Genomic DNA, 24845 nt, shown 5'->3' with positions numbered 1-24845 from the left:
GCTCACTTCCGCCTCGGTAGTGATGGCGGCGGAGCTATTTCCGCCCCACCCACGCCCCGCCCAGGGATCACGTGGGCGATGCGGCGCAGCACCCGGAAGTGGCGGCCGGCGGGTGCCCCCAGCTGGGCGCGCGGGGCAGGAGCGGGAGGCGGGAGAGCGGCGGCCCCGGTGCTCCTGGTCCTGCTTCTTGTCCCCGTGGCCCTTCTAGCCGGTGAGCGGCCAGCAGTGACGGGAAAGGCGGGGGTCGTCGCTGTGGAGGCGGGTCTCCCCCTGTTCTCAGTGCCCCGCACAGAGGAGGGAGCTCTGAGGGGCCGGGGGGGGCGGGGGCGTTGAGGCGGGCGGGGCGGTCTCTGCTCCTTCGGGACAGTGTCAGCCCTGGAAAGGATGCGCCGGAGGGGATAGGGCATGTCTTTTGGGCTCTGGAGAGGGGTTGTTGTGACCCCTGATGGAGGAAAGGGAGAGGGTCGGGATGCGGCCCCGCAGGGTGCCCAAAGACCCCCCTCTTGGGGCTCCGTTTACTCGGGGTCTCTTAGGGGAAGGGGCTGCCTCAGTGTGTGCTACAGAGGGGAAAGCTGAGCTGGAGGTGTGGGCTTTTGTCCCCTTCTCCCTGCAAAGCTGTGGAGCCAAATGTGGTTGAGGAGGGGGAAGGAGCAGGGGCTGGGGGCGGTGGGCAGCGTGGGGCAAGGTTGGAGAGAGCAGTGCTGGGGGAGAGGGGAAGGTGCTGCTGCTGCCATATCCTAGTTACCCATAAATCTTCTTTCTCATTGTCTTTTAAAATCAATAATGAATGCAATATGTCATTAGTGTAGTGGAATAACTCACAAGGAGACTACTACCAAGTGCTCTGAGTACATCCATATGTGATTCTTCCAGAAGAATTGTTTTTAAGAGGTTAAAGTTCTTCAAGTTGTTTGGTTTTTCTAAAAATGGGACTTGGGTATTTAGAGGCTCATCATGACCAGCATCTTGTGGTCTGAGTTACCATCAGTAGCTGAATCCCTGTTTTGAGTTCATTACTTAACTCAAATGGTTCCACTTCTCTGGGCTGGAAATCACATGTAGTTGTTGTTAATGTATTTGTGTGTACAAGTTTAATGCTGTGTTTCTGTGGAAAGGAGAGAAAAAAACCCCAAACATTTCAGTAAGAGGACATTCTCTAATTCATGTTTCCTCTTGCCTGGAAAGAAAGGCAGCCCTTAGGAGTGGTGATCACAGATGCTTCTTCAGAAGAAAGCTGGTGGAAATCAGCCCAGGTGTTAGAGGCCAATGGCTCACTTCTGTGAGTGGTAACACATGAACTGGGAAGTTCAAAATTTGGGTTTCAGATGGATTCTAAACTCTCTGTGCTACCAGACAAGGTACAGGGGCAGCACAAAGTCTGCCTGCATGGCACCTTTTCCTTACCTACTGTAATGACACAGCTCTGTGCTCTCAGCCCCCAGCAGTTAGCTTAAGGGTTCTGAAAGACTGAGGTGACAGAAGCAGTGAGGTGATCACAGCAGAAAGGTTGCCAACTTTCTCTGACAACCAGAGTGAACAGCAGGAAAAATCTCCCTCTCCTCTGTGTCCCAGTGGGGCCCTGACAGTGTAACAGTCCAAGGTAATGTGTGTTTTAATTTCCAGCCATTTGTCTGCCACAATTTTGTCACACTGTTGTTTGCTGAAGAGCTTTTAGAAAGCCATTGATGTGTGGTTATGGAAAGGAATTAGTCTGAACCATAGTTTCCTAGCTCCAATGACTGCAGTCCCCCAGCCCAGGAAAGCATCCTTGCACCTGCTCTGCTTTGCAGGTTGTTGGAATGGATATTTTTTACCCTGCTGTAGTTTTACCTGCTGCCAGACTTTGATAGAGAGCAGAACAGTTGGTGCAAGCACCAAAGTGAAACCACACAAATTTAAAACAGCAGCCACAGAGCTGAACATCTCACCTCGAACCTTTGGATATGGGAGGTGTAGCACGTGCTCTATGGAAGGTGTGTGTTTGTCATGCAATTTAGAAATTACGTTCCCTTTTAAAATGCAAATTTTCTGCACTTGGAAGATGGCAAATGAAGACTGAAAGATGAGGAAATTGTAGCTAACTTAATCCAGATGTAACTCCTTAAACTGGTTAAGCTGCCCATCGGCAGCTCTCCTGCAGGGACAAATGAATTGGAGTGACTCACAGAACACAACGAGGTCTTATTTTACAAAGAATTAAGAAACAAAACCTACTGATTTAGACTTGGCAACTGTTAAGTAACAAGAGCAAGAGTTTCTTTGTTTTTCTGTATTTGATGCTGTGTGTGAATGCATGAAAATAATCTCCCAAGGCAGCTGGCTTTCAGAGTGAAGCTATTGAGTCTGCAAACTTCAGAAGTGTTTGATGCCATTTGTTGTATAAATGGAAACTAATGGTCTCTTGCTGCTTAAAAAAAACCCCAAACAGTTAAATCTTGGAGTTACCTCAGTGTTTATTACTAATTAATGGAGCATTATAAGATACTCATTATGTATGCTTGGACATTCTGTCTGGGGAGTGAATTAGTGGCATTCCTGTGTGGACTCAACTCAGAATCAAATTGTGCTGTGTTAATTGGTGTGCTTCAAGGATTTCTTTATTGGTAACTCCTGACAAGAGCCTGCTTCTATGTGGATAGAATTAAAATTTCAGGGATTTTCTGTAAATTAAGCCTCGGATCAGGTGATGTTCCTGATGTGCTTTGGGACTCGTTTGGGTCAGTTATACTCAGATGGAAAAATGTGACCTGAATACTGAGTGGGTTCATGAAATAATGTCTGTGGTGTGAACTCCTGAGTGAATTGTATGAATATTTATTAGCTATAAACTTGGAGTGCCTTATCAATTTAAAAGAAATCAAGAACATGCTTTAGGTTTTGAAGCCACTTAGAGTCTGCAACACAATTGACTTTCTCTGCAGCTGTCACAGGGGAATGCTGCTACAGAAGCATCATCATTTCATAATTAGATTGGTGCAGTAAGGCAGTCAGGTGACTGCCTCTTGGGAGAATAATTGCATGGTTTGATGAAAACTGAGCAAAAGTGAACTTGGTGTGAGTCAGAGGTAGTGCCATCAACTGATAAGAGCAAATGACCCTGCACTGCCTTATTTACATAGCACAGCTTTCAAGAGCTGCCCGTGGTGAAACTGTGGTATTGATTTCTCATTCTCTCTCTTTTTCAGGCTGACCCAAACTGAGTTTTTCCTAAACATCATGGGAGAGATTAAAGTCTCTCCTGACTATAACTGGTTCAGAAGCACAGTTCCCCTTAAAAAGGTATGTAAGTCTTGTGAGTGAAATATCCTCATTTTCTAGGAGGAGAGACTCATTGTGGTTAGTGCAGTTGTGGCTGTGCTGCTGAGCTGCTTTGTCTCCTCAGCCGTTGTCCCACATGTCATGTGAGTGCATGCATGAAAACACACTCTTCATTTTCACCATTTTCTGTTTCTTGGAGGTCACTTCTGCCTGTGGTGGGGAGCAGAGACCAGCAGCTGTGAGCCATGCCAGAAATACCTGCCATCCTAGTGCCAGCCATGCCTGAGGAGGGGGCTCCAAGGGAGTGGTGTGTGCTGGGCACGTGTGTGACCTCTCAGAGCTGCCTGGGTGCACTGGACTGAGCTGCCAGAGCCACCTCTGCTGTTCCTGCCCATTGTCCTCAGGCCAAAGCAATCTCCAAGGGCACCTTCCCAGCAGCCAGGTTGCACACAGGGTCCTGAGAGTGGGAATATCTTTAACCACGGGGGAAAGCCCAGACAGTTTCTTCTGCTTCATCACACTGTCCAACCACTTTCTTGTCTAGCTTGGATTTCCCCACATCCTTTCACTGAGCCACAGGAGAATGTTTGAGGTGTGCAGGGCTCCAACTTCTGTTCTCTGCGTGCTGGGTGGCAAAGGGCATGCAGTGCAGTATGTAACTCCCGAGCCAGTAAAGCCCTCGTGTGCCTTCTGCAGGTCAGGCTTGCTGGGGCTGTGGTTAGAGTGACCTGCAGCAGCCCAGACTGCTGCCAGCCAGAGACAGCCCTGCCTTTACACCCTGCTGCTGCAAGCATGGTCACTGCTATGGCTGGACAGGCTGAGGAGCAGTGTCCTGTCTAGCCTGAGGTGTGTTACAGCTTGATGTTGGGCTAAACTGACTCGGGTGTGGTTCTTTTATGCCAGTTTGTGTCTTCTGTAGATAAGAAAGGTGCATTGCTGCTGACCCCACGTGTTCTGTTGTTGCCTTCAGGCAGTGCCTCGCTGGGTCACCAAAGCCAGGGGTCAGTATTTCAGCAGAAAGATGTGTGGGTGCTCTGAGGCTCTGCTCTTGGGATGCAAGGTGGTGAATGGAAGGAGCTGGAGCTTGTGGTTCCAAGGGAATGGGGTCCTGCTGCAGCTCAGTGCCAGCAGCCACTGCCTTCAGCTGCTGCCAGTGCTCAGGGTTTCATAACTGGGGAAGTGTGTAAGCTGAAGCTGATGGTGACTTGGTGACCTTCAGACTCGGGAATGCCTTGCCCTCTGAGCTCAGTGCTTCTGCCTCTTCAAAAGGAAAATGATGCCGCAGTGGTGAATATGGGATATGAAGAAATAAACGGGCTAGTCCTGGTTATTGGAGAAAGAATTTACTTTTTTTAAAAGCCCAATCTGAAAATGTAATTAACCTCTGAAGCAGTCTTTGGGAATACATTTGCTTGCATTATCCTGCCAGAAGTGCAAAGCAAGTGCAGTACAGAGGAGGGAATGACCAGCCTTGGTAATTGCTGTCAGAACAACCTAAGGAAGCAGAGCCACAGCAGTTTGAGAATGTGCTGAGATGTTTCTCCTCACAGGCACAGGAAATTCACAACTCCATCCTCCTTCCTGCCCTGGTCAGATATAGGAAGTACAGCACAGAAAATAACATTTTTTAACTTAATCTCCTGCTTTGCCTGTGTGCTCCATTTGCATACAGCACTTGCTCTCTTATCTGAGTCCTTCCTAAAAGTTTTCATCCAGGGATTCCCCGGCCCTGCTAAAAAGTTCTGCTCTTTGTTTTGAGGCAGATTTTACCTTCTGTGTGAACTGTAGCTGATGTTGATCGATCAAACAGAACAAGAAAAAGGTTGGTGACCTCCCAAGTCAGGAGTTAAGCACACTTCTGCCTACTCCAGGAGCTGGAGTTAAACTGTCCAGCATGTGGCTAGAAATCAACCAGAACAAGTGCTTAAACCATTGATTCACTGTCTGGGCTGGAGGAAAAAAAAAACATTATCTCAGCCTCAGCTCTCTTGGCATGAACTAACTTTGGTGTTGTCATTTCAAAGATTTCAAAGACTACAGTCTGCTTTTGGAAATACTCCTAAAGGTAAACTTGGTAGTAGCCACCCTGAATGGATCCAACATTGCTGATGGAATTACAACTGAGAACAGCAAGGCCTGGAGCCCAGGGGCTGTGTGCAAGGAGTTCTTGTGGGGGGGATTGGGAGGGCTTTAGTACAAGGTTTATGTTTAAATGGTTTCAGTGGTTGGGCTTTTTTTTATAGAGACTTTAGAAAACAACATTATCATGTGATTCCTCACATGCTCCCAGAGCCTGAAATACTGGCTTTATTGGAGCAGATTTGTTAGTCAAGCAAATCTGATTTGTGATACACTGTTCTCTGATTGTTGAGAAGCTTAATAGCTGGGTTGGAAGAGCAAATTCTGCTTGTATATTACTGTTCAAAAAGCTATAAAATCTCCATACAGAGGAGATGTATTCTGTCTGCTTGACTCAGGCTTTCCCCAGAGGTTTGTCCTTGTTGATCTGATACAAGATGCAGCTTCTGCTGGGCTGTGGAATTGAAAGAACATGTGGAATATAGAAAGCAGTTTCTGGTAGAACAGGCCTTGTCAAAACAAGTCAGTCTTTGGTGCTGCTAGAAAAGAGTTAATCCTTTAAAAGTGTTAATCCTTAACACTTCTGAAGGTACTAATTATGCTAGGACTTGTGGTACTGTATGAGGAGCTGCTGATTAAGGATAGCACCTTGTGTGTGAGTAATCTCCCTCAGCCAGCCATGTGTCCTGGGCAATCCAGATACTCCTGAGATGCTGCCAGATGATGGAAGCATTTTTCCCTGCAGGTCAGCCTTGCAGTGCTGCCCTGGGAGTTGTGTGTATCTCTGTTTCTGGCAGGCAGCTGTAAGTGTTTCAGATCAATAATTTGTGGTGATAGCTGCTTAATTCTGCAGGCCTGCGTTGTTCCAGACACGTAACATCTTCTGTCCATGGATGCAAATATCAGTGGTTGTTTAAAAAGCTGTCCCTGGGGCAGTGCTGGCTCTTCCAGCCTCCAGCTGCTGCTCTTGGTACCCTCAACTGACCTCCTGGGTCTCTCCTGAGCATTGGTGACTCCTTTCCTGAGGTGCAGTTCATTATCCAGCTTATGTCACAATGCACAAAATACTCTGATAGTGTGTGGCCACAATTCTCTTCCAGCTGTATCCACATTGTCATTCCAGTTAGAAAACAGCCAGGAAATTATTGTGAAGAAGAGTAAAAGAAGGTCCTGAGTATAATAACTTTTACTAGAAGTCGGAAATTTCTAGAAGTCATCCCAGAAGCTGGCTGAAGAACCTCACTTGTCTTGTGTTTCTTCTCTCCTCTGTGCCTCTCTTTGCAGATAATAGTAGATGATGATGACAGTAAAGTCTGGTCCCTGTATGATGCAGGACCAAGGAGCATTCGTTGCCCACTCATATTTCTCCCTCCTGTGAGTGGAACTGCAGATGTGTTTTTCCAGCAAATTCTGGCACTGACTGGATGGGGCTACAGAGTTATTGCTGTGAGTATTCTAAGCCCTGTGTCAAAGGTGGTGTACTTGTGCTTGTTGCTCTGATTTGAGGTTGGATAATGAACTTCTTAGTTTTGACTTAGGGAATCCACCAAAAAACCTCGTGCTAAGTTGTACTACACAGTTAGCATGTGGATCCAGGCTGGAATCTGCTATATGTCCACAGCAGCATTTACCCAAAACCTTGTGCATGCACACTGTTGACTTCTCAGCCTACTTTTCTCCTTGTGTGTACTGGACACAAGTACTTTTTGCCTCCAGCTGCATCTTTGTTAGCCCTGAGGCAAACATGTCAGTTAGCTCAGGGTTTCCTTAGGTAGGGTGGATAACATGGTTCTTACACTATATATTAGCTGCAGATGCTATTTCACTCCTTAAATCCCACCAGCCTGCACTTCTGGGGCTTCTCAGCTCCTGAGCTGAACTGTTGATTTGTACAATATATTAAACAGCCTGGGTTTAGGAGTACCACTGTCTTTTGCAGCAGTTAATGATTTCTGTATCTGTTACACACTACAAAATCACTGAAGAGCCATTCCAGCCTCCCCTCCCACTGATCACAGAGTGAGGCAATGCTGCACTTTCCCCAGCAAACTCTGCTCTGTGGCACTTTGTGTGTTTTTGTGTAACTGAGGGGGAGGTGTTGGCACCCTCAGGCTCTGGGGACCTTGAAGAGGAACTTCATAACATGGGAGAGGCACAGTGTTTTCTTGAGACCTTAAATGTGAGAATTGGTACAACTTTGAAGCAGATTGAGCTCAGGCAGTTTTTTCTAACTTTGTATTATTTTAGTTGCAGTATCCAGTGTACTGGGATCACCTCGAGTTCTGTGATGGATTCAGGAAACTGTTAGACCACCTTCAGCTGGATAAAGTGAGTTCTCCCAGATGAGTGGACAAATTGTTGCAATAAAAACTCTATATTTGAAACAGTCTCATTTAAGAGCCAGCGCAGAAAATAGGATACAAATATACAGCCTATAAATAAAGAGGCTGTGTTGCAATTTCACATTTGAAACTAGTTTATTTTTGAAGGTGAATGCCCTTGGAAATTGTCATACTTGGCCTAAATTCAACTGCTGTTCCAGGCCTATTAAATTGTATGGGTTAACTTCATTTTTTTTGTGAGATTCTGTGGAAGTTATCCTTCCTAACTCACATAGTACAGAACACCACAGTTGAGTCTTTTTGGCTGGGATAGCTATAAAGAACACAGTGAAATGTTTGGGGTTTTTATTAAGGCTGATGAACACGAAGAAATTGGCACTGAGTCTGTGGGAAACATTTTCTTTTGTTAGTATTTATCACATTTATATTGCACATAAAACCAGGAGAAGAATGGAGAAGTGATTCTTTCAAAAAATGGGTTATAAGGACAAGGTAAACTTGGATGACCTATTTTTGTAATGAAGCACTGTGCTCAGAGGTCACATTTCATCATCTGTTTGTTTTGTTTTGTTTTATTTTCCCTTGCATTAGGTTCACCTTTTTGGAGCTTCTCTGGGAGGCTTTCTGGCTCAAAAGTTTGCTGAATACACACACAAATCTCCCAGAGTCCAGTCTTTGATCCTGTGTAATGCCTTTAGTGACACTTCTATTTTCAATCAGACGTGGACAGCAAACAGGTAAAGAAGACAGACAAGCAAGCATTCTCATGGCATTAACTTTTTTGCTATGAAATGTCACATTGGATATGTTGGATATATGTCTAACCTGATTCCAGCTTGGGGGAGGGAGGTGTAGGATGGAATACTTGTGACTTTTAAAAGCACACCACGAGGAGAATGGAAATGTTAACAATTCAGAGTATGGAATTAGACAAATTGTTCTGTGATCCTCTGTGGATGTGTCATCAGATTTAAGAACTCTGCCCGTTGTCTAACAACCATTTAGAGCAAGAAGAGTGTTGTTCACCATGCTTAAAGTATAATTTTGCCATGTAACCAGAAGCTTCTTCAAGGATTGAAGTTAAAACACAAAGTCTGTGCAAGGAAAGAAAGCATTTACAGCATCTTGATGTTGACTCATTTGTGCTTGAAGATATTCTTACATCTGATTTCTGTTTTAGCTTTTGGCTGATGCCTGCTTTTATGCTGAAAAAAATTGTCCTTGGGAATTTTGCTTCTGGTCCTCTAGATCCTGAAATGGCCGATGGGATTGATTTCATGGTGGACAGGGTAGGTGGCTGTGTGCTCTGATGGCTGTGGTGTCACTCTGTACTTACTGAGTGGGAGGTTGTAGATATTTCTGCTGCTTTCTTCATTCACTGACCCGGGGGGAGGAATGAGAAGTGGATCTTTAGCAATTGTTGACTGTCACAGCCCCAGCAGTTTAACTGATTCACTGACCCTTTACCTTAGTTCTGTTTATTTGTGTCATTCAAGAGGAGTTAAGGAACTGAGGTGGAAAAGGAGAAAATGCTGGATAGATCTGTAGACCATCCTCTGGGGGTAGGAACAACTCAAAGAATGTGGTTTAGGCATTTGTCTCATCCAGAGTAATACTAAATTGGAATTATAACCTTCATCCCTTTAAAGCTATCTTCTCTTTGGCAGTATTGTTAATATTGCACTAACTTCCTGCAGTGAAATATGTTGTTAATCAGTGTTTCTCTCTACTGCAAGCTGGAGAGCCTGGGCCAGAGCGAGCTGGCCTCAAGACTCACCCTCAACTGCCAGAACTCCTATGTAGAACCTCACAAAATCCGAGATATCCCTGTAACCATTATGGATGTAAGTGAATCTCAATTTTTAAATTAAACACTACTTCCTGCCTTTGGCAGGTGGAGCCACACACAATATTCAGTTAGCAACTTAGCAAGCATTTGCAGCATGTAACTTCCTATTTAGGGAGGCCTTCTGCTGACTGGGCAACATTGTTACTTTTCTGTTCTATGTTATGAATTAGATATTCCGTGTCATAAGTTTCAGTATTACAGTATTGGCTCTCTAGCTGTCAAAGCCCAGGTTTGCTTGTTTTCTGTTTCATTAACTCCATTTCCACAAAGAAGCTGAGGGTCTCTTCTAGGAGCAGCATGCAGCCAATCTGATGTAACAACAAAATCTGAGGCTCAGAACTCACTGCTGGGACTTGTTCCACAGGTGTTTGACCAAAGCGCACTTTCAACAGAAGCAAAAGAAGAAATGTATAAGCTTTACCCTAATGCCAGAAGAGCTCACCTCAAAACAGGAGGCAACTTCCCCTACCTCTGCAGGAGTGCTGAGGTCAACCTGTACATTCAGGTGAGTTCCTGAATTCAATCTGTGAATGTGTTTATCCACAAGAACAGCAGAAGGAAACTCCTGTTGAGCTTGCTTTTGTTTCTTAACTTCCCTGTGTGCTCTGTGCTGCTGATACCAAAGGGGCAGAGCTGGGAGCAGCTGTATCCATGCTGGGCCAGCTTTGGGGGTTTTCTGTCTCTGAACTCTTGTACTCCAGAGCCAGGGTTTCACCCTCACAAAAGTTACGCAGAAGGAATGTTTCTATTTTACCAAGACTCTGTGCTCCTACACCTGTTTCTGTGTTATTTCCCGTGTCCAACAGATCCATTTGCTGCAGTTCCATGGTACCCGGTACGCAGCCATCGATCCCTCCATGGTCAGTGCAGAAGAGCTGGAAGTCCAAAAGATCAGCCTTCACACCAGCAACGAGCAAGAAGAGCAGTAAGCTTGGGAGTGCCAGTGAAACAGGGGCATTGGTTTGGTGGTCTTCCTTTGTACAATCAACTGCTCCCACTCTGCTTTTTCCCTTGTGTTAGCCGATTATCACTGTGTGATTCCAGCAGGATCAACAGTCAGTGAACTACCCGTGGACAGCAACCTCCAGCAGCGTAATGGGATAGATCTGTTTCATTTTTAGTCTTTGGATTCAAGGAAGCATCTTTGAAGACTACACTTTTAAAAATAAAGACATTTTTTCTACCAAAGTCTTCACTATATCATGTTCTTAAGCAGAACGGTATTTCTTTTTATATTTTTTCACTCGGCTGTATATATTACCACATGCAGATTGTGTACTTATAAGCTGACATTTTTGTTGACTATTTGATTTGAAAGATGTTTAATGTTGCCCTCACTTATTTGCTTTGAACATTGTGTTGTAAGTTAGTTTGTTTCTACTTGAAATAAAGCATTTGAATTTTTAACTTTCTTGCTGCTTAAAAATGGTTTTCAATAAAACTTCACTTTCAGCAAGTGTCACTTGTTTTGACTCCAAGAAAACAGCACTCCTGCTTTGCCTCTACAAACACCTCTGGAAATGAAGAAAACCACCACCACCTGCTTGCATTCCCCTCAAGCTTTAACTATAAGGTTGTACTGGTTGAGCTCTAAGAAAGAATGCTGTAGTGGGTTTTTTTAATAAAGATTACAGGATATTACTTGCAACTTTAAAGGATAAAATCTAGATTTATTGAAGTAGAGATATTATTTTTCCCTTGAGATGCTGTAAAAAATAAATACGAAGGATTACATGACAAATGAAAACATGTTTTGAAAAGGTCAGAGTCACATCTTTGAATTATAAACATACATGTTAATGTACATTTATAAACAGCATGTACTAATACTCTTCTCAAACTTCTGTGAAGAGTCAAAGCATTAAAGATCCCAACCCCTCAGGTTCCAAAAGGCCCAAAGAGTAGCTTTGATTTTGCTTAAGTTCTCTTTATGGTGGGAACGTATGAACATGCCTAAGGCATGCGTGAAGAACATTCCTGAAAATAAAGCCTTTGTCCTCATTAACTTAAAAATTTGACAACTGAAAATTTATATACAAAAATGTGCTGTAGACAAGTTATAGTAAAACTAGTATTTCCTGATGCAGTATGAAAAGTAAGGCTTGCTCACCAAATTCATTATAGAACCCAGGCCATTTGAAATTGCTGATAAAAATTTCCCTTCAGTGTAGAGGCATTTTTGATCATGAGCATTTGTTTTACCCTTGTCATTTCCTGTCCAGAAGGATGCAGCAGTGCCAGCAGTTTGTGACAAGAAGCCCTTAGGTGGTATCTGCCTTCTCTCAGCAGCAGTGTTTCTCCTGTAGCTTTGAGATCAGCTGAGGGTGCTCCTGGTGTTACATTGCTGTGCACTTCCGTGGAGAGGTGGAGTCTGCGTTTGCTTTTTTCCGGATACTTTCTGTAAGAGAGAACCATCTGCTGCACAGAAAAATAAAGTCATGGCAGGATCTGTTCAGCTATCGAAATTGAGAAAGAGATTACATGTAATGGAAGCAAGGGGGCAGATCAGGTGCTTTCAGCTCATGTGAGTTGGCTTCAGTGACGTTTTCCACTGTGTACATTGTCTAAGCCCAGAATTTGGGTAAATTAATTCAAATAATTCTCAGTGTGCATTATTTGAAGGAAGATAAAAGTATTACCTGCTAAATCTCTTCTCCCAATTCCCACCAGGCCTTCATACAGTCCCTTGATTGGATTTTCTCCTGCAGTGATCACACCATGGAGCCAGATCAGCAACATTCTGTGGCCATGTTCCCTGTAGCTTTTAGTGCCTGCCAGGATCAAACCACAGATGAAATCACACACTTGAGTACATGGCCCTGAACCAGAGCAGATTTCTGCCCTGGTGGGCTTGCACACTTCTCCCTCCTCTCTGGATTTTACTAGGAGGTTGTAAAGCATGGTTTTAATTCCTGGTTGTGATGTGATTGCTGGATTTGTGTGGAACTTTCTGGAGTGCCTATGGCTGAGCTTGGGTTTGTTGCACAGCCTTTCATGGCAATACAGTTTCTGCCTTCAGAGCACAGCTTGGCCCCTTGCTCACATCATCCAAACTAGAGTTCTTGCAACAGCTGAACTAGCAATGATCTGTTTCTGACTCTCAGATCCTGCTTCTGCTAATGTATTTCTTAAATTGGAAAGAATTCACTCAAAAGAATAAAGTAAAACCAGCAAGTTTCTTCTGTTCTATAGAACAAGAATTGTAGCAAGAACTCAGAGGCCTGGCGAATGTCTCATAAGGAGTGAGCAAAGAACCACTAACTCCCTTGCTTGTGTGCTTTATTCCTAGACCAATTACAGTGTGTAGGTAATTCCACACTCAGTAAAAACAGAATTTTTAACCTAATCTTTTGGTTGTTTCAAATAAACCAACTGGTTTTCTTCATGCTTTGCTCTTGCTGCAGCTTTATCTCCTAGAAACAAAGTCCAAGGAAAGAAAGGAAAATACTTGGGAAACTTTTTTATACCTGTCCACTGTTGCTCAATGGCCCTAATATGGTCATCCGTGAATTTCCAGTAATGTGCCAGCTTCTTCCATTCCCCAGGTTTGAGGTACTTAGTGGCTAATCTCCACATGACTGAGCGAATGTGCTGTGTTTCCAGCCTGTGATCCTGCTTAAAGGTCAAGTGCTTTGCCACCCATGAGCTGGAGTCGCTGTTCAGGCTGTCCTGCAAAGCCAGAACAGGAGAGTCAATCAGGTGCTGCAGTAGTGCCTGTGGTTCTGCAGCCTCCCATACCCTCGGCTCTGTGGTACCTTCGAGTTCCTTCTGGCACAGCTCATTTTTTTCTTCTCTTTATTCTCATTTGACTCTGTGAGGTTAAAATGCTGCTAATGGCCACTTCGAAGTGGAAGTCCCTGCAGATCATAATTTGCATTTCCACACTGCCTTTTATCTGGGGTTTGGGACAGAACCATTTAATTTAATATCCTGCTTCCCTGCCACATCAGCTCGTGCTCACAGCGCTTACACGCCAGGCTGCAGAGTCTGCATCACATTCTCTAGGGCTGCATGTGAAGCCAGTGCAAGGGCCTGATACACTGAGCATTACTCCCGAAGCTGTACCTGAGCCACAGGCATATGCCCTCCTTTCCTTCCTTTTCTTCCCCCTCTAGAGCTCTGCTATGGGAAGACAACCAAAATCCTAAGAACATGCAAAGGATGTAACATTGGGCTGTACTTTCAGCTCACTCTGTTCAGCTTGGTTTGGGCACAGGCTTGGGGTAGTTAGGATTTCAGAGGGGAGATTGAGGCTGAGAGGCTGCACTTTAAGGGAGAAGTTGTTTGCATGACTCCAACAAGAACTCTCCTTCCACTGCTGAAAAACACTCAAAATCCCATTTTGGTGACCTCAGGCAAAACATTTTACCGCTCAGTCCTTCAATTTCTCCTTCTGGGAAAAGGAACTAATTCTATCCCTTTGGGAGCAGCTGTTAAATAAGCTTTGGAAACCCCTATTCCCATCAGTGCCGCCTGGGATTTCTAACAACAGAGGCCTTTTTAAATAAGGAAAGCCTTAAGTAGATGCTGTTGGCATGGTGAGGACTTCTGTTTTTCTTAAGTAAGGGTATGAAGATAGAGGCCAGGCTGTCATGGGATGTCCTGTATTTCTTTTTCTTTGACAGCTGGTGGAGCCTCAATGGAGAGGAGAAAGCACAGGGGCTGTTGTGTAAGCTGCTCACCTTCTTCCATTTGTAAAATCGATCCGCCTTGATAATCATGTCTACCAAGATGATGTGATTGCCTCTGGCAGCAACATCCAGCGATGTTTTCCCCTGCTGAAATTAGAAGTGGAAAAGACTTTGCACCTTAGGAGGTATAATCTCCATGCCCACCCAGCATCTGCAGCAGTAGGCACAAAGACTATTGAGTAATGCACCCAGCCAGGACCTGTTCTCCACCTGTGAATACTTCAGACGTGAGCTGGTGTCAAGCTTCTGTATTCAGGGCATAGGGAGTGGTTTTCCAGGCTCTGTAGCATCTCCTCTGTTCCTACAAGGGATCTGCCTGTTTTGCAGGAGCCACTGGAAAAGCTTTTTGCAGCCCACCAACGTGAGAGCAACCAAGAGAGGACCAGCTCAGCTCTGCAGTCCAAGGTATTTTACAGCCTTTTGCACAGCAGGTTTGCTGACACATGAAACCAAAGTGATTTATATAACCTCATTAACTTTATAGGCTCCAGATACACATGATTAGAAATGGTCTCCTAGGAGAAGTACAGCCTGATGGGACTGTGGAAATGTGGCTATGTTCCTTTTATGAATATGATTTTGGATTGGGCAGGGGGAGATTTGTATTTCTATCTGAAAATCAGAAGGCAGAAATGAAAGAGATTTGAAAGTTGCATGAAGGAAAGCAAGCCAGCCCAGGCACCAGGCATAACAGGAAGAACAGTGATAGCCTCAGATGTGAGCAGAAACTCAATTTCATACAGAAAAGTGTGAATGTGTCCCCTGTGCTGAGTGTCACTGCAGTTCCACAGAGTGCTGAAAGGTGACAAACATTCACCACAGCTGAAGGCCAGTTCAGCCAGGTGGCTTCAGGTCAGCACTTGCTCTAACCCACTGCAAATGGCAAACACTATTTTAATCCCTGCCCAAGTCCCTCTAGCACTTTCTGGGCACATTCTACATTTTCATGCCTCTTGAAATTTGTTCTGTTGATTTTATTAGCTGGCAAAAGCCCCAGAACAGCGGCAGATCTATACCAAACAGATCCTTTCAACTTTAGAACATGTGTGCTGTAATTTTTCAGGTATATTACTTACCATTATTTGAGGAAATCTTTGATATTACTGTTCATGATAGTACAAGTAGAAGGAACTAGAACAACTTTGAGAAGGAAAGTGTTGTTCATTGTGTTATCTATTTTCTACCTGTCTAAGAACCAGTCACTTCTTTCCTGGAAAACACATCAAAATAACCTGCTCAGCCATGTTTTAAGGGCTTATCCCTGGAAATATCCAAGTTTTAATATTACTAGCCTTCCTTGAAAGTTATGAAAAACATTAGCAGATACCATCTATGTATATTTTCCCTCCATATTCCCACAGAACCTGTTTCACCCATGGAGACTTTTACCTTGTCTGTTAGCTTCAGATTAACTCCTGCAATGAGAATCATCTCAGCAATGTCCTGCCTGCTGTGCTCTGCAGCGATGTGGAGTGAGGTCTGCTGCCTCTGCAGAAGGAGGGAGAAAGGACTACAGAGAAGGACAAGTGTGAGGCTGGAAGGACAGAACACTACCAGGAGGAACTTGGGACTATTTAATGGAAACCAGTAGAACTGAACATAAAATGTGTCAATTTTATGGTATCATCAGGAGAGAACATTGCTACAAGTATGAAGATTGACTGAAGCAAGCTACACAAAGCCCCTCATTCAGAAAATTACAGTTTGGTGACAAAACCAGCTACCTCCAGGCTTGCGTCCTATTCTCAGCCCTCCAAACATTTTACAGAATATCTTCCATCTTGAAATTTCTCCAGCCTGCTTCCAGCAAGGAGGAGAGAGCCTGACTATGCAATGTTGCAGGGGACACAGCACAGGCCTCATTTTAAATACCATCAAGTGATTACCTCACTGCAACATTTAGAATCATTTCACAGGTTTCACATTTCCTAAGCTGCACTTCCAGGTTCTCCACATTTTAAAGTACTCCTCTTTAATCCTGTCCCCAAGGTGATAAATTCCCCCATGAAACTGGTTCATGTTTCAAACACAAAGAACAGGAGCTGCAGTCTTACATTATCTGGAATGTCAAGGTCACACTCTGCACTGATGAAGAGCTTCACCATGGCTGGGAAGTTCTGCAGGACTGCAATGTGTGTTGCTGATGCATTTTGCTGTGGAAAGAAGATCCTGCACTTAGGGAGAGCTTAGCTCATAGCACTGAAAGAACCATGATATGGCCAGCATGTCCTATTCTATCACAGCTGCCAGTCTGCACTGAGGGCTGACAGGGATACTGCAGCACTGGTCCTTCCAGAGTTGCTTGGTGCTCTTGAGAAGCTCCACAAACAGACTTTATCTTCTTGTTAGTGGTGAGAGCATTGAGAGGGACTCACATGATTGAGAGCATCCATGTGGATTCCTGCATCCATGAGGATCCTGGCTATCTCCTCATAGCCATGCAGTGCTGCATAATGAAGGCAGTTCATCTTTTTCTGATAGGCAAGTCAGAAGAGAGGAGTGTTACTTAGGGATTCTTCCCAGAGGCTGCAGTTTTTACAGACTACCCACAAAGACTCCCTGCTCCCTCCTGCAAGAGTCCTATGGTCCGGCATGGACAAATTCATGGAGATTGCCTCCAGCCAAACCAGTCCCAGGGAGCTTCACCTGCCTCTTTGTACAAAACCACATTTACCTTCCTCCAAACTTCCTGTGCTATTCCTGAATGCAGAGCTCTCTCTGTAATAGGTGACCTGGGAAGCCACAGGTCTGGGCATAAATCCATGAAGTAGGGTTTGGGGATGGAATCACTTCCATGGAGCTAACCTGGGTTTGGGCATTGACATCAGCACCCGCTTCCACGAGCAGCTTCACACAGAGGCTGTGTCCCCCCTCAGCAGCCAGGTGCAGAGCCGTGAGTCCTTCCTGCACAAGGCAAGAAAGGACACAAGCCCCATTTCTGTAGACAAGGCCGAAACAAAGCAGCAGAACAAGTCAGACTCCTACCCCATCTTCTGAATCCATGACATGTCACAGTACCAGCTCTGAGGGTCAGGGATCTCCAGTTGATTGTTATGAAAATAGAAGGCATGATTATCTGCCCTGGACATACCAGAGTACTGCTCTGTCCTGAATGTCACTGGCTGTGTGCCACAAGACAGACATTGTGCTCACCATCTTTCCTTCCCTACAGCCCGTCAATAAACCAAAAAGGATTTCACACAGACAGTGAAGACAAACCGTTTTCCTGGAATAGCCCAGAGACAGAATTGGAAACCTGTGACCCTCTATCATTGGTTTTCCCTTCTGAGGGTTGCAGCTCATTTCATTACAAGAAAACAGAAGCAAGCAAGCAAAATTCTTAAGTGATTTAATCTGGTTTTATTATTGCTCTTTGCACAAAGGGCAGCTCATGTGGGGGTAGACAAATGCTGCCAGTTACCAGAGAAGGTGGCTAGCCCTTTCCTTCAGATCTTAATCACAGTCAAATACACTTTTCAAAGACAGTAACCAAATAAGACTTAAAAAAATGCTGATAAACTTATTTGGGAGTGTGCCTTGGAATAAATAACAGTGATACTAAGCCAATATTTGCTATCTAAGTCATTAAATGTGTTCTAGCCACATAATTTTCCAGAGCAGATATGTCAAAAGAGAGATCTCAAACAGAAGGTCCATATGTTCAGTGACTAAGTCAATACTTTAAAGCATGGTGAAGTTTAGTTTAAAACTCACTCAATAACCATTTAGGCACTCGAATGTACAAGGGTCAGGGAGAGAAAGGGAGATTAAATGGAGTGATAAGGTAGGTGAGCAGATACAGCAGGAAGAGAAAGCAACACTTTAAAGCAGGGAAATTGGTCCAAGACGGATGTCGCCTTTCACTGACACTCTGCAAGTGTGACCTGCCTTTACCCACATAGGCTTTAGATAAAATCATCTATTTTCTAGACCTCTCCTGTCAATACTGGCTTTTCAGCATAATGACTGTGGTAGAAGAGTATTTCTAGGGAGGAAAAGGGCAAAACTGATGTGGTTTTGATTTAATTTAAGTGTACTTACTGAGTTTTTTTCATCAAGGTCCACTCCTACATCTATAATCTTCTCCAGCACAGAGAGGTGTCCATTTTTAGCAGCTAAATGCAATGCTGTATTTTCTTCCTGAAAGTAAACATTGCTTTATAAACATATGTCTCACAGGACTGAGTGTTTATATACCACAACCTTGCACAAAGTATATCCAGTGTGGCTGAAAAGGAGGTTGTAACCAGTAGCACCAATATGAAACAATCTTCCTACAGTTGCAGCAGTGAGGGAAGAACTCCTCCTACCTTAAACTGGAATATGGTCCACCAGGCTTGCTGTGTATCCTGCCTGAAAAACCCTGAAGACAAATCCTGAACCAAGCAAGAAAATAGCTTGAAGTGGATAGGGAAGAAAAGCCCTGACATACCACAGCCATAGTAACAACTGTGGACAACTTGCCTGCCTGAGCCTCAATTGGTATTCTGTTCCCTGGTTTTCACATCCCCTAATCCTTGGACTTCACCTCCCTTGCATGTGGTTTTGTGCCCCTACCTTGTCTTTGGCACTGTAAGAACAATCCAGTTGAATGAGGAACTCCACCACCTCCAGCTGCCCGTATTCTGCAGCCAGGTGAAATGCTGTTCTGTCCATCTTTGAAAGGAAACAGAGAAACTCAGTCCAAAAGGCTCAGAAAGCACAAGATCAGATCATCTGCTGCAGGAAGCTTGACCAGAGCCAAAACCAACATCATCCCCAAGCTCACTCTGCAGGAAGACTTCTGGGAGTAGCATCTGATTCTGATTCTGTTCCTGCTAAGCTCAGCAGAGCAAGACCAAATTTCATAAAACAAAGCTGTGAAAAGCCTTCATACCTTGTCTGTCTCATCCACACACATGTCCTCCAAGTCCTCCATGATGAACTCCATGACTTGAATGTGTCCCCTCTGAGCTGCACAGTGAAGCAGGTTCCTGCCATTCTGGAGAGGAGACAAAGGACAGCTCATTCAACGAATCCAAGACTGTGGGACAGTCTCTTTTGATAACCTGTTCCTGTTAGCAAGGGCCCATTTCACCCCTCCCTGCACCTCTAGGGCTAAACCTTGTGCTGCAGACAGCAAGTTATGACTGAAATATTAATACCCCTTTTCCCAGACAAGGTCCAGTTTAGAATACAAGGACTGCTGATTCACTAAACCCATTTCCCATTTCTGTACCACCTTCCTCATCAGCACCAAACAAACAAGAGGTGAGGAAGCTGTGTGCATCTCTAGAGCTCCAGGGATGCTTCAGGGATAAGTCAGAATGCAGATGGCAGTCCCCAGAGCAGATGCTGTCACACACGACTGAGCTCACAAGCAAACCTCTCTCTGTCCCCCAGCAGTCTAGAGCCAAGTGATGGATCCACACAGGGAGAACCTCACCCTATTGACATGGTTAATCTTGGCTCCAGCATTGACAAGGATCTGCAGGACACGGAGATGGCCAAACCAGGCAGACAGGAGAAGAGCATTCATTCCAAACTGGGCAAAGAAAAAGAAAGACACAGTTAAACTGCAGCCATCACCATCCCCACCTTTGAGGGAAGCTGTCCTCTTAGCTTAATGAAGTTCTCCAAATCTATTTGTTTCTCACTGGTCTATTTTTTAGTTGCACTCTCTCCAATTATTATTATTCCTGTCACAGATATTCACAGCAACTGAGCAGAGACCTGCTTCTTGGCAGCTACTACCTATTTAATGGTGTGTACTAGCCTGGCTGTATGGGGGAGAGAAAACTTGTTGGCTGTCACTGTCATCCCACAAGTCCCATCAACACAATCGGAAACAGCCGAGCTCTATGGAAAACTTCACAGACTCTACCAGCCTATTCCAAGTCCACTGTGCATGCAAGGAAAAGGCCAAAATACAGAGCACAGACACGTGTGCCAACAAGGCTGCTTGCTGCAGCCTCTTGCTCAGCAGGTGCAGCGTGCCACCCTGTGCCACCCACCCAGGGCTAAAGTGCAGTCTGTAACTGCTGGCCTAGCACCCAGACCCCAGCACTGCCCCAGCACCGAACATCTGCAGCACATGCAAGGGAGAGTCGCCTTTGTACACTGTCTTCATCATCCACAGGGACATCGTGATCCAGGAGCAGCCGCACAGCATCCACACTCCCTGCTCCTGCAGCCCAGTGCAGGGCAGTCCGCTCTGTCTGGAAGGGAAGGACAGAGGCAGGGAAGGCTGATGTATGCGGAGTGTGTGTATCCACCAGCCTTTCTGAAGGCCAAAATATCCTTGGCCATCTATGGAGACAGAATTTCTCACACTGTGCAGTTTTCTTTGGATGCAACCCTCTGTCTCTGCTCTCCTGTCAGGCAGACAGATTTTAGTCACCTTCTACTCAGGAACTGCAGTTCTGGACTATAATGACAGCACAGAGTGAAGAACATTGCTGACCATAAATGGACAGACTGAAACTCTAGGGATGGGTGCAATCCTGTATCTCCATGAGCCTACTAGTCAACAAGGAAACAGAGTTTGTCCCAGAGCCTTGCTGTACAGAGATAGCAAAATCAAAGCATTTCATGGCAATCATGTCTATCTGGCACTTGCAGCTTTCCAGTGTGGCCAGAATGATAGTGCTGGGGGTCTCAGTGTGTTGTGAAAACTGATTGGTTGCCACAGGCCCTATTTGGCACTGGGTGTTATATTTTAAAGCTTTGACAAATTAAGTAGTTAATGAGAAGAGTCGTGTTAAGGAGCTGCAGTTCTGAAACACGCCCTCGGCACTTGCTGCAGCTTGGAGGTGGAAAAACCCAGAACTTAACTTACATTGTTTTTGGCTTTGATATCAACTCCTCTGCTGATGAGTTCTTCCATCCTGGCCGTATCATTTCGCTTCGCTGCACCATGGAACTCCTTCTCTGACTGAAGCACTGCAGCAGAGCAGAAGAGTGAGCATTAAAACAGTGCTGGCAAGGAGCATGGAGCAGCATGCCCCAGCAAACCTCTCCTTCATCTCACCGGCCCCTGTGGCTTCAGGGAAGGATGACTGCAGAAAGATTCTTCCAGCAAGAATCCCAGCCGTATGGATGTTGGCATGTTTGCTGGATTTATATTCCACCTCTGTCCCCCCTTCCCTGACTACCCCTGTGCCACATGAGTGCTGTTCCAGTCCTACCCACTTCTCTTCTAATTCAGTGTCCTTCCCTGCATGGATTTTCTCCAGCTGAAAAGCCTTTTGATCCATGAGGTCCATATCCTCTGGGCACCCTCTGAGGCTCAGAGTCAGTGTGAAGCCTCTGAGACGACACAAACCCTTTCCTCCACCCTTCCACCTACATCCCACTGCTCTACAATGAAGGCAACCTGAACCAGCCAGGCAGTACAAAACTGCCAGCCTGGCCTGTGATTAGTGTTGCATCTCGTAATAAACCGTGGCAGTTCTGCACATAATTCACCATGACTGGCAGTATTTGTCCTGCACAGTTAGACACAATTTAAGAATGTTTACTCTCCATGCTCGGCCTTGCCCCAGCAATCTTCTCTTTGATCAAATAAACCTTCCTGCCAAGAAACAAGAGCAAGGCTGTGACTGCCACAGCCCAACAGGGAGGCTCTGAAGGCTTTTGGCAAAGCTGGTGTCAGCGTTTGTTGGACTCAGTCTCTGTCCTGGTGCTTTTGGGGGAATTCTTTCAAGAAGTGCTTGAGTCACATTGGCCTGTCACATCCCACTGGAGGGCTGGCCCAGAGGCTCTGCTCTCTTCTACACTTCTGCAGAGCCCAGGCTGCAGTTTGAGGGACTCAGTGCAAATTCAGTTTGTGCCAACGTATCAACTGCATATTAACCACATGCCATACAAAAAGCATCAAAACTTAGAGTTGTTCCCATTCCACCACACTGAGGGAGACAAACAGGAGACTTGCTGCCTAAAAAGTACTATTAATCTCATTGGAAGGCACAGAAGAAAGGGATCCCTACCATGGACTCTTAGAACAACAGAGGTGTAATCTCATCCTTCAGTTTCCATTCCCCCTGCCTTCAAACAAAAAAATTTTATCTCAAGGAAAACACAAATAACACAAACTTTAATGCTAGAGAGGATCATTAGTGTGTTTATCCACTTAACACCAGACATGGTCATCTGAGAGTGTTTATTCAAGAGTGCTGGACCTGCTGCTACAATGAAGGCAGAAGGATTTGGACACTGATTTCTGCAAGAAACAGGATTTCCTATACTGTACATTAAGAATCTCTTATCACCTTGTCAGCTGTGTTAACAGGATTGCATTTCACCCTGCATGGACCCTTCATTTGAGAGGAAATATCAAGAGAACTTCTGAAAAACACATTGAGTTTTTGTTAATTATTAACACCAATGGCTACACACATAGCACGTCCTTGTACATGCTTATCTCCCTTCAGTGGAGTAAATCCTATGTTTCAATTAAGCAAATGCTGCTGACCCTGCTCTCCAGGTGACAGAAGTGTGTTCTTACATTTTATGGTCACACAAAGCATCATTTTCAAGACATGCCAAAGCACCTTAGTTATTCTTTGCACTAGCTGTGAAGATGCAGTAAAAAATCTGGCATCGTTAAGGCTGTAAAAGCCACAATTTATTTATTTTCAGTAACACGAGTAACAGTTTGATGGTCTGAGTTTCCTATTTAAGATCCACAGTGACTCTGTAAATGCAAGTGCACTTCTCATCATGGCATGTACCTGTCCAACAGCAACATTTCAGTGGATGTTTAGCAGTTTTCCTTCTCTTTCAAGCTCAGATTCCAGGGTACTTACAGCTCTCTGAACAGGAATTTAGTTATCACAAACAGTGTGGAAAACATTTAAAATTATTTACCCTCAGTGCAATGCACCAACTCACAGGCAGTTTATTATGCAAGAGATGCAGAAAAGCAGAAAATGAGGAGAAAGACAAGGAAAGAAACGTGCAAAACCCGGGCTCTACCTGGGGCTGCAGGACACAAAGACAACATGGGATGGGGACGGAGGGACCAAGGGGGCCAAAAACCCCGAGTGCGGGGTTTTAACACGGAGTTACGTGCAGCATCTCAGCGGTGCAAGATGCTTCGGGGCAACAGCACTCTTGATTCACGGGTAGGTTTATCCACCTGCTTTGTTTCCGATCGGATTTTCAGGCGTCCGGTTATTTTTTTTTAGGGCATGCCGGCTGTGCCCCTCACCCGGCCGACTCCCTCCCGCCCCCGCCACACGAATGGGCCCTCACGGCGCTGTGCCCCCGGCCCCGCTGGGGCAGCCCCCGCCTCGGCCCCACTCACGGGTGTCGCCTTCCGACCCTAAATCGTCCCCCATGTCGCGACACAGCAGCCCCGCCGCCGCCGCCGCCTCAGAGCGGGCTGAGGCGCGTCCCCGCCGCCTCAGGGCGGGCTGACAGGCGCGTCGCCGCCTCCTCGCAGGCCGCCGAGCGGCTCTTTTGCTGCTCTTTCAAACAAAATATCATAAAACAAGGCCATTTCCCGGCACGCACGGCCTTTTCGTGCTGCTTGGGGAGGATTTGAGAGCGGACATCCAGCTGCCGCCATTTCGGTCAGGTGCCGCCTTTCACCTCAGCGCGGCTCCCCTGGGTGCTGCTGCTTGGAGGTGGTGGGTGGTTTGATTCAAAATTAATTTATTTCTGTTTCCAGAGAAATTGGGTAGAGAGGGATTTCTAATCAGTAGGATATATGTGGGGGTTGTTTTTGTTTTTGTTTTCCCCTGAAAGCAGCGCTCAGGGGTTGATGTTTCCCGGGAATGAGGTGCTCTTGTTACCTACACGTCCCTCAGCAGGTGCAGGAGGTGGCAAAAGGGCTTTTCCCTCAGAGTTTTAGTGAATTCTCCAGTTTCAGCGTCTGGGCTGGTTTTATCTTTAATTTTGTTCTCCATTTTGATAGTATGATAAGGAAGAAACCAGGGTGAGCTGAGGTTGGGGCGATAATCAGATCTGTTTCTGTGGGGCCCCCACAGAACTCCTCCCCTGTAATACTGCTTCCATCTCTGGGCGTCCCCAGCGTAAGAAGGACGTGGAGCAGTTAGAGTGAGTCCAGAGGAGGCCACAGAAATTCTCCAAGGGTTAGAGCACCTCTGTTCTGGAGCCAGACTGGGAGAGCTGGGGGTGTTCAGCCTGGAGAAGAGACAGCTCCGGGGAGACCTTATATGAAACCCCATCCCTGGAATTGTCCAAGGCCAGGTTGGGTGGGGCTTGGAGCACCCTGGGATAGTGGAAGGTATCCCTGCCCATGGAAGGTGGTGAACTGGGTGATCCTTAAGGTCCATTCCAGCCCAGACCATCCTGATTCTTTGCTGGTGGTCTCAGGATAGGAGAGGTAACATCAGGTTTGTATCTCAACCCCTAGACGATGCTGGCCCACAGATGTGGTCCTTGTCAGGACTCCCAGCAGAAGTCCCCCTGGAGAAGTATCCCTCTCTGTACCGCTGATTTTGGCTGTGGGCTCACTCTGATGCCTGTCACCACATGAGGGTGCCAGTGCTGTTCACCTGCCACGACTTCCTGCTCTAGCAATGAAGTCCAGGGTGCAGCTAGGGCTGTTCCCTGGGCTCGGGGCAGTTTTAGGGTATATCCCCTTCTCGGGGACCCTTGTGTGTGTCCGTGCTGCTCCTG

General features: G+C 45.7%; 2 protein-coding genes across 2 annotated transcripts; one reads left to right on the top strand and one right to left on the bottom strand.

The window, feature by feature from the left end:
- Positions 1 to 113: 113 nt before the first annotated feature.
- Positions 114 to 10964, top strand: SPG21 (SPG21 abhydrolase domain containing, maspardin). Its single transcript, XM_062501175.1, has 10 exons — positions 114 to 211; positions 3186 to 3279; positions 6622 to 6783; positions 7585 to 7665; positions 8271 to 8416; positions 8860 to 8968; positions 9416 to 9523; positions 9893 to 10033; positions 10335 to 10453; positions 10549 to 10964. The coding sequence occupies exons 2-10, from the start codon at positions 3217 to 3219 to the stop codon at positions 10589 to 10591; spliced, it is 972 nt and encodes a 323-aa protein (XP_062357159.1). The 5' UTR covers positions 114 to 211; positions 3186 to 3216; the 3' UTR covers positions 10592 to 10964.
- Positions 10965 to 11864: 900 nt separating this feature from the next.
- ANKDD1A (ankyrin repeat and death domain containing 1A) lies at positions 11865 to 23732 on the bottom strand. The gene is made up of 15 exons (XM_062501574.1): positions 23506 to 23732; positions 21037 to 21140; positions 20318 to 20416; positions 19645 to 19743; positions 19096 to 19200; positions 18777 to 18875; positions 18261 to 18359; positions 17025 to 17123; positions 16595 to 16693; positions 16274 to 16372; positions 15609 to 15707; positions 14211 to 14306; positions 12996 to 13197; positions 12168 to 12299; positions 11865 to 11926 (listed from the first exon to the last, which is right to left on the bottom strand). The coding sequence occupies exons 1-15, from the start codon at positions 23537 to 23539 to the stop codon at positions 11865 to 11867; spliced, it is 1527 nt and encodes a 508-aa protein (XP_062357558.1). The 5' UTR covers positions 23540 to 23732.
- Between the last annotated feature and the right edge of the window lie 1113 nt (positions 23733 to 24845).

Source organism: Cinclus cinclus, chromosome 13, assembly GCF_963662255.1.
Source record: "Cinclus cinclus chromosome 13, bCinCin1.1, whole genome shotgun sequence".
NCBI lineage: Eukaryota > Metazoa > Chordata > Aves > Passeriformes > Cinclidae > Cinclus > Cinclus cinclus.
Note: the sequence above shows the minus strand (reverse complement) of the source record. Positions and strands in the feature narration are given on the sequence as shown.

What these genes read in the sequence shown, in the direction of transcription:
- ANKDD1A (XM_062501574.1), bottom strand. Translation starts at nt 23,539, where the DNA reads ATGGGGGACGATTTAGGGTCGGAAGGCGACACCC. An exon ending in GATTTTACAAATGGAAGAAG is followed by an intron (nt 13,198 to 14,210) that starts GTGAGCAGCTTA and finishes CTGGCTTTGCAG; the next exon opens with GACAGCCTGAACAGCGACTC. An exon ending in TGGGAGAAGAGATTTAGCAG is followed by an intron (nt 11,927 to 12,167) that starts GTAATACTTTTA and finishes TCTCTCTTACAG; the next exon opens with AAAGTATCCGGAAAAAAGCA.
- SPG21 (XM_062501175.1), top strand. Translation starts at nt 3,217, where the DNA reads ATGGGAGAGATTAAAGTCTCTCCTGACTATAACTGGTTCAGAAGCACA. An exon ending in TTGATTTCATGGTGGACAGG is followed by an intron (nt 8,969 to 9,415) that starts GTAGGTGGCTGT and finishes CTCTACTGCAAG; the next exon opens with CTGGAGAGCCTGGGCCAGAG. An exon ending in TCCCTGTAACCATTATGGAT is followed by an intron (nt 9,524 to 9,892) that starts GTAAGTGAATCT and finishes CTTGTTCCACAG; the next exon opens with GTGTTTGACCAAAGCGCACT.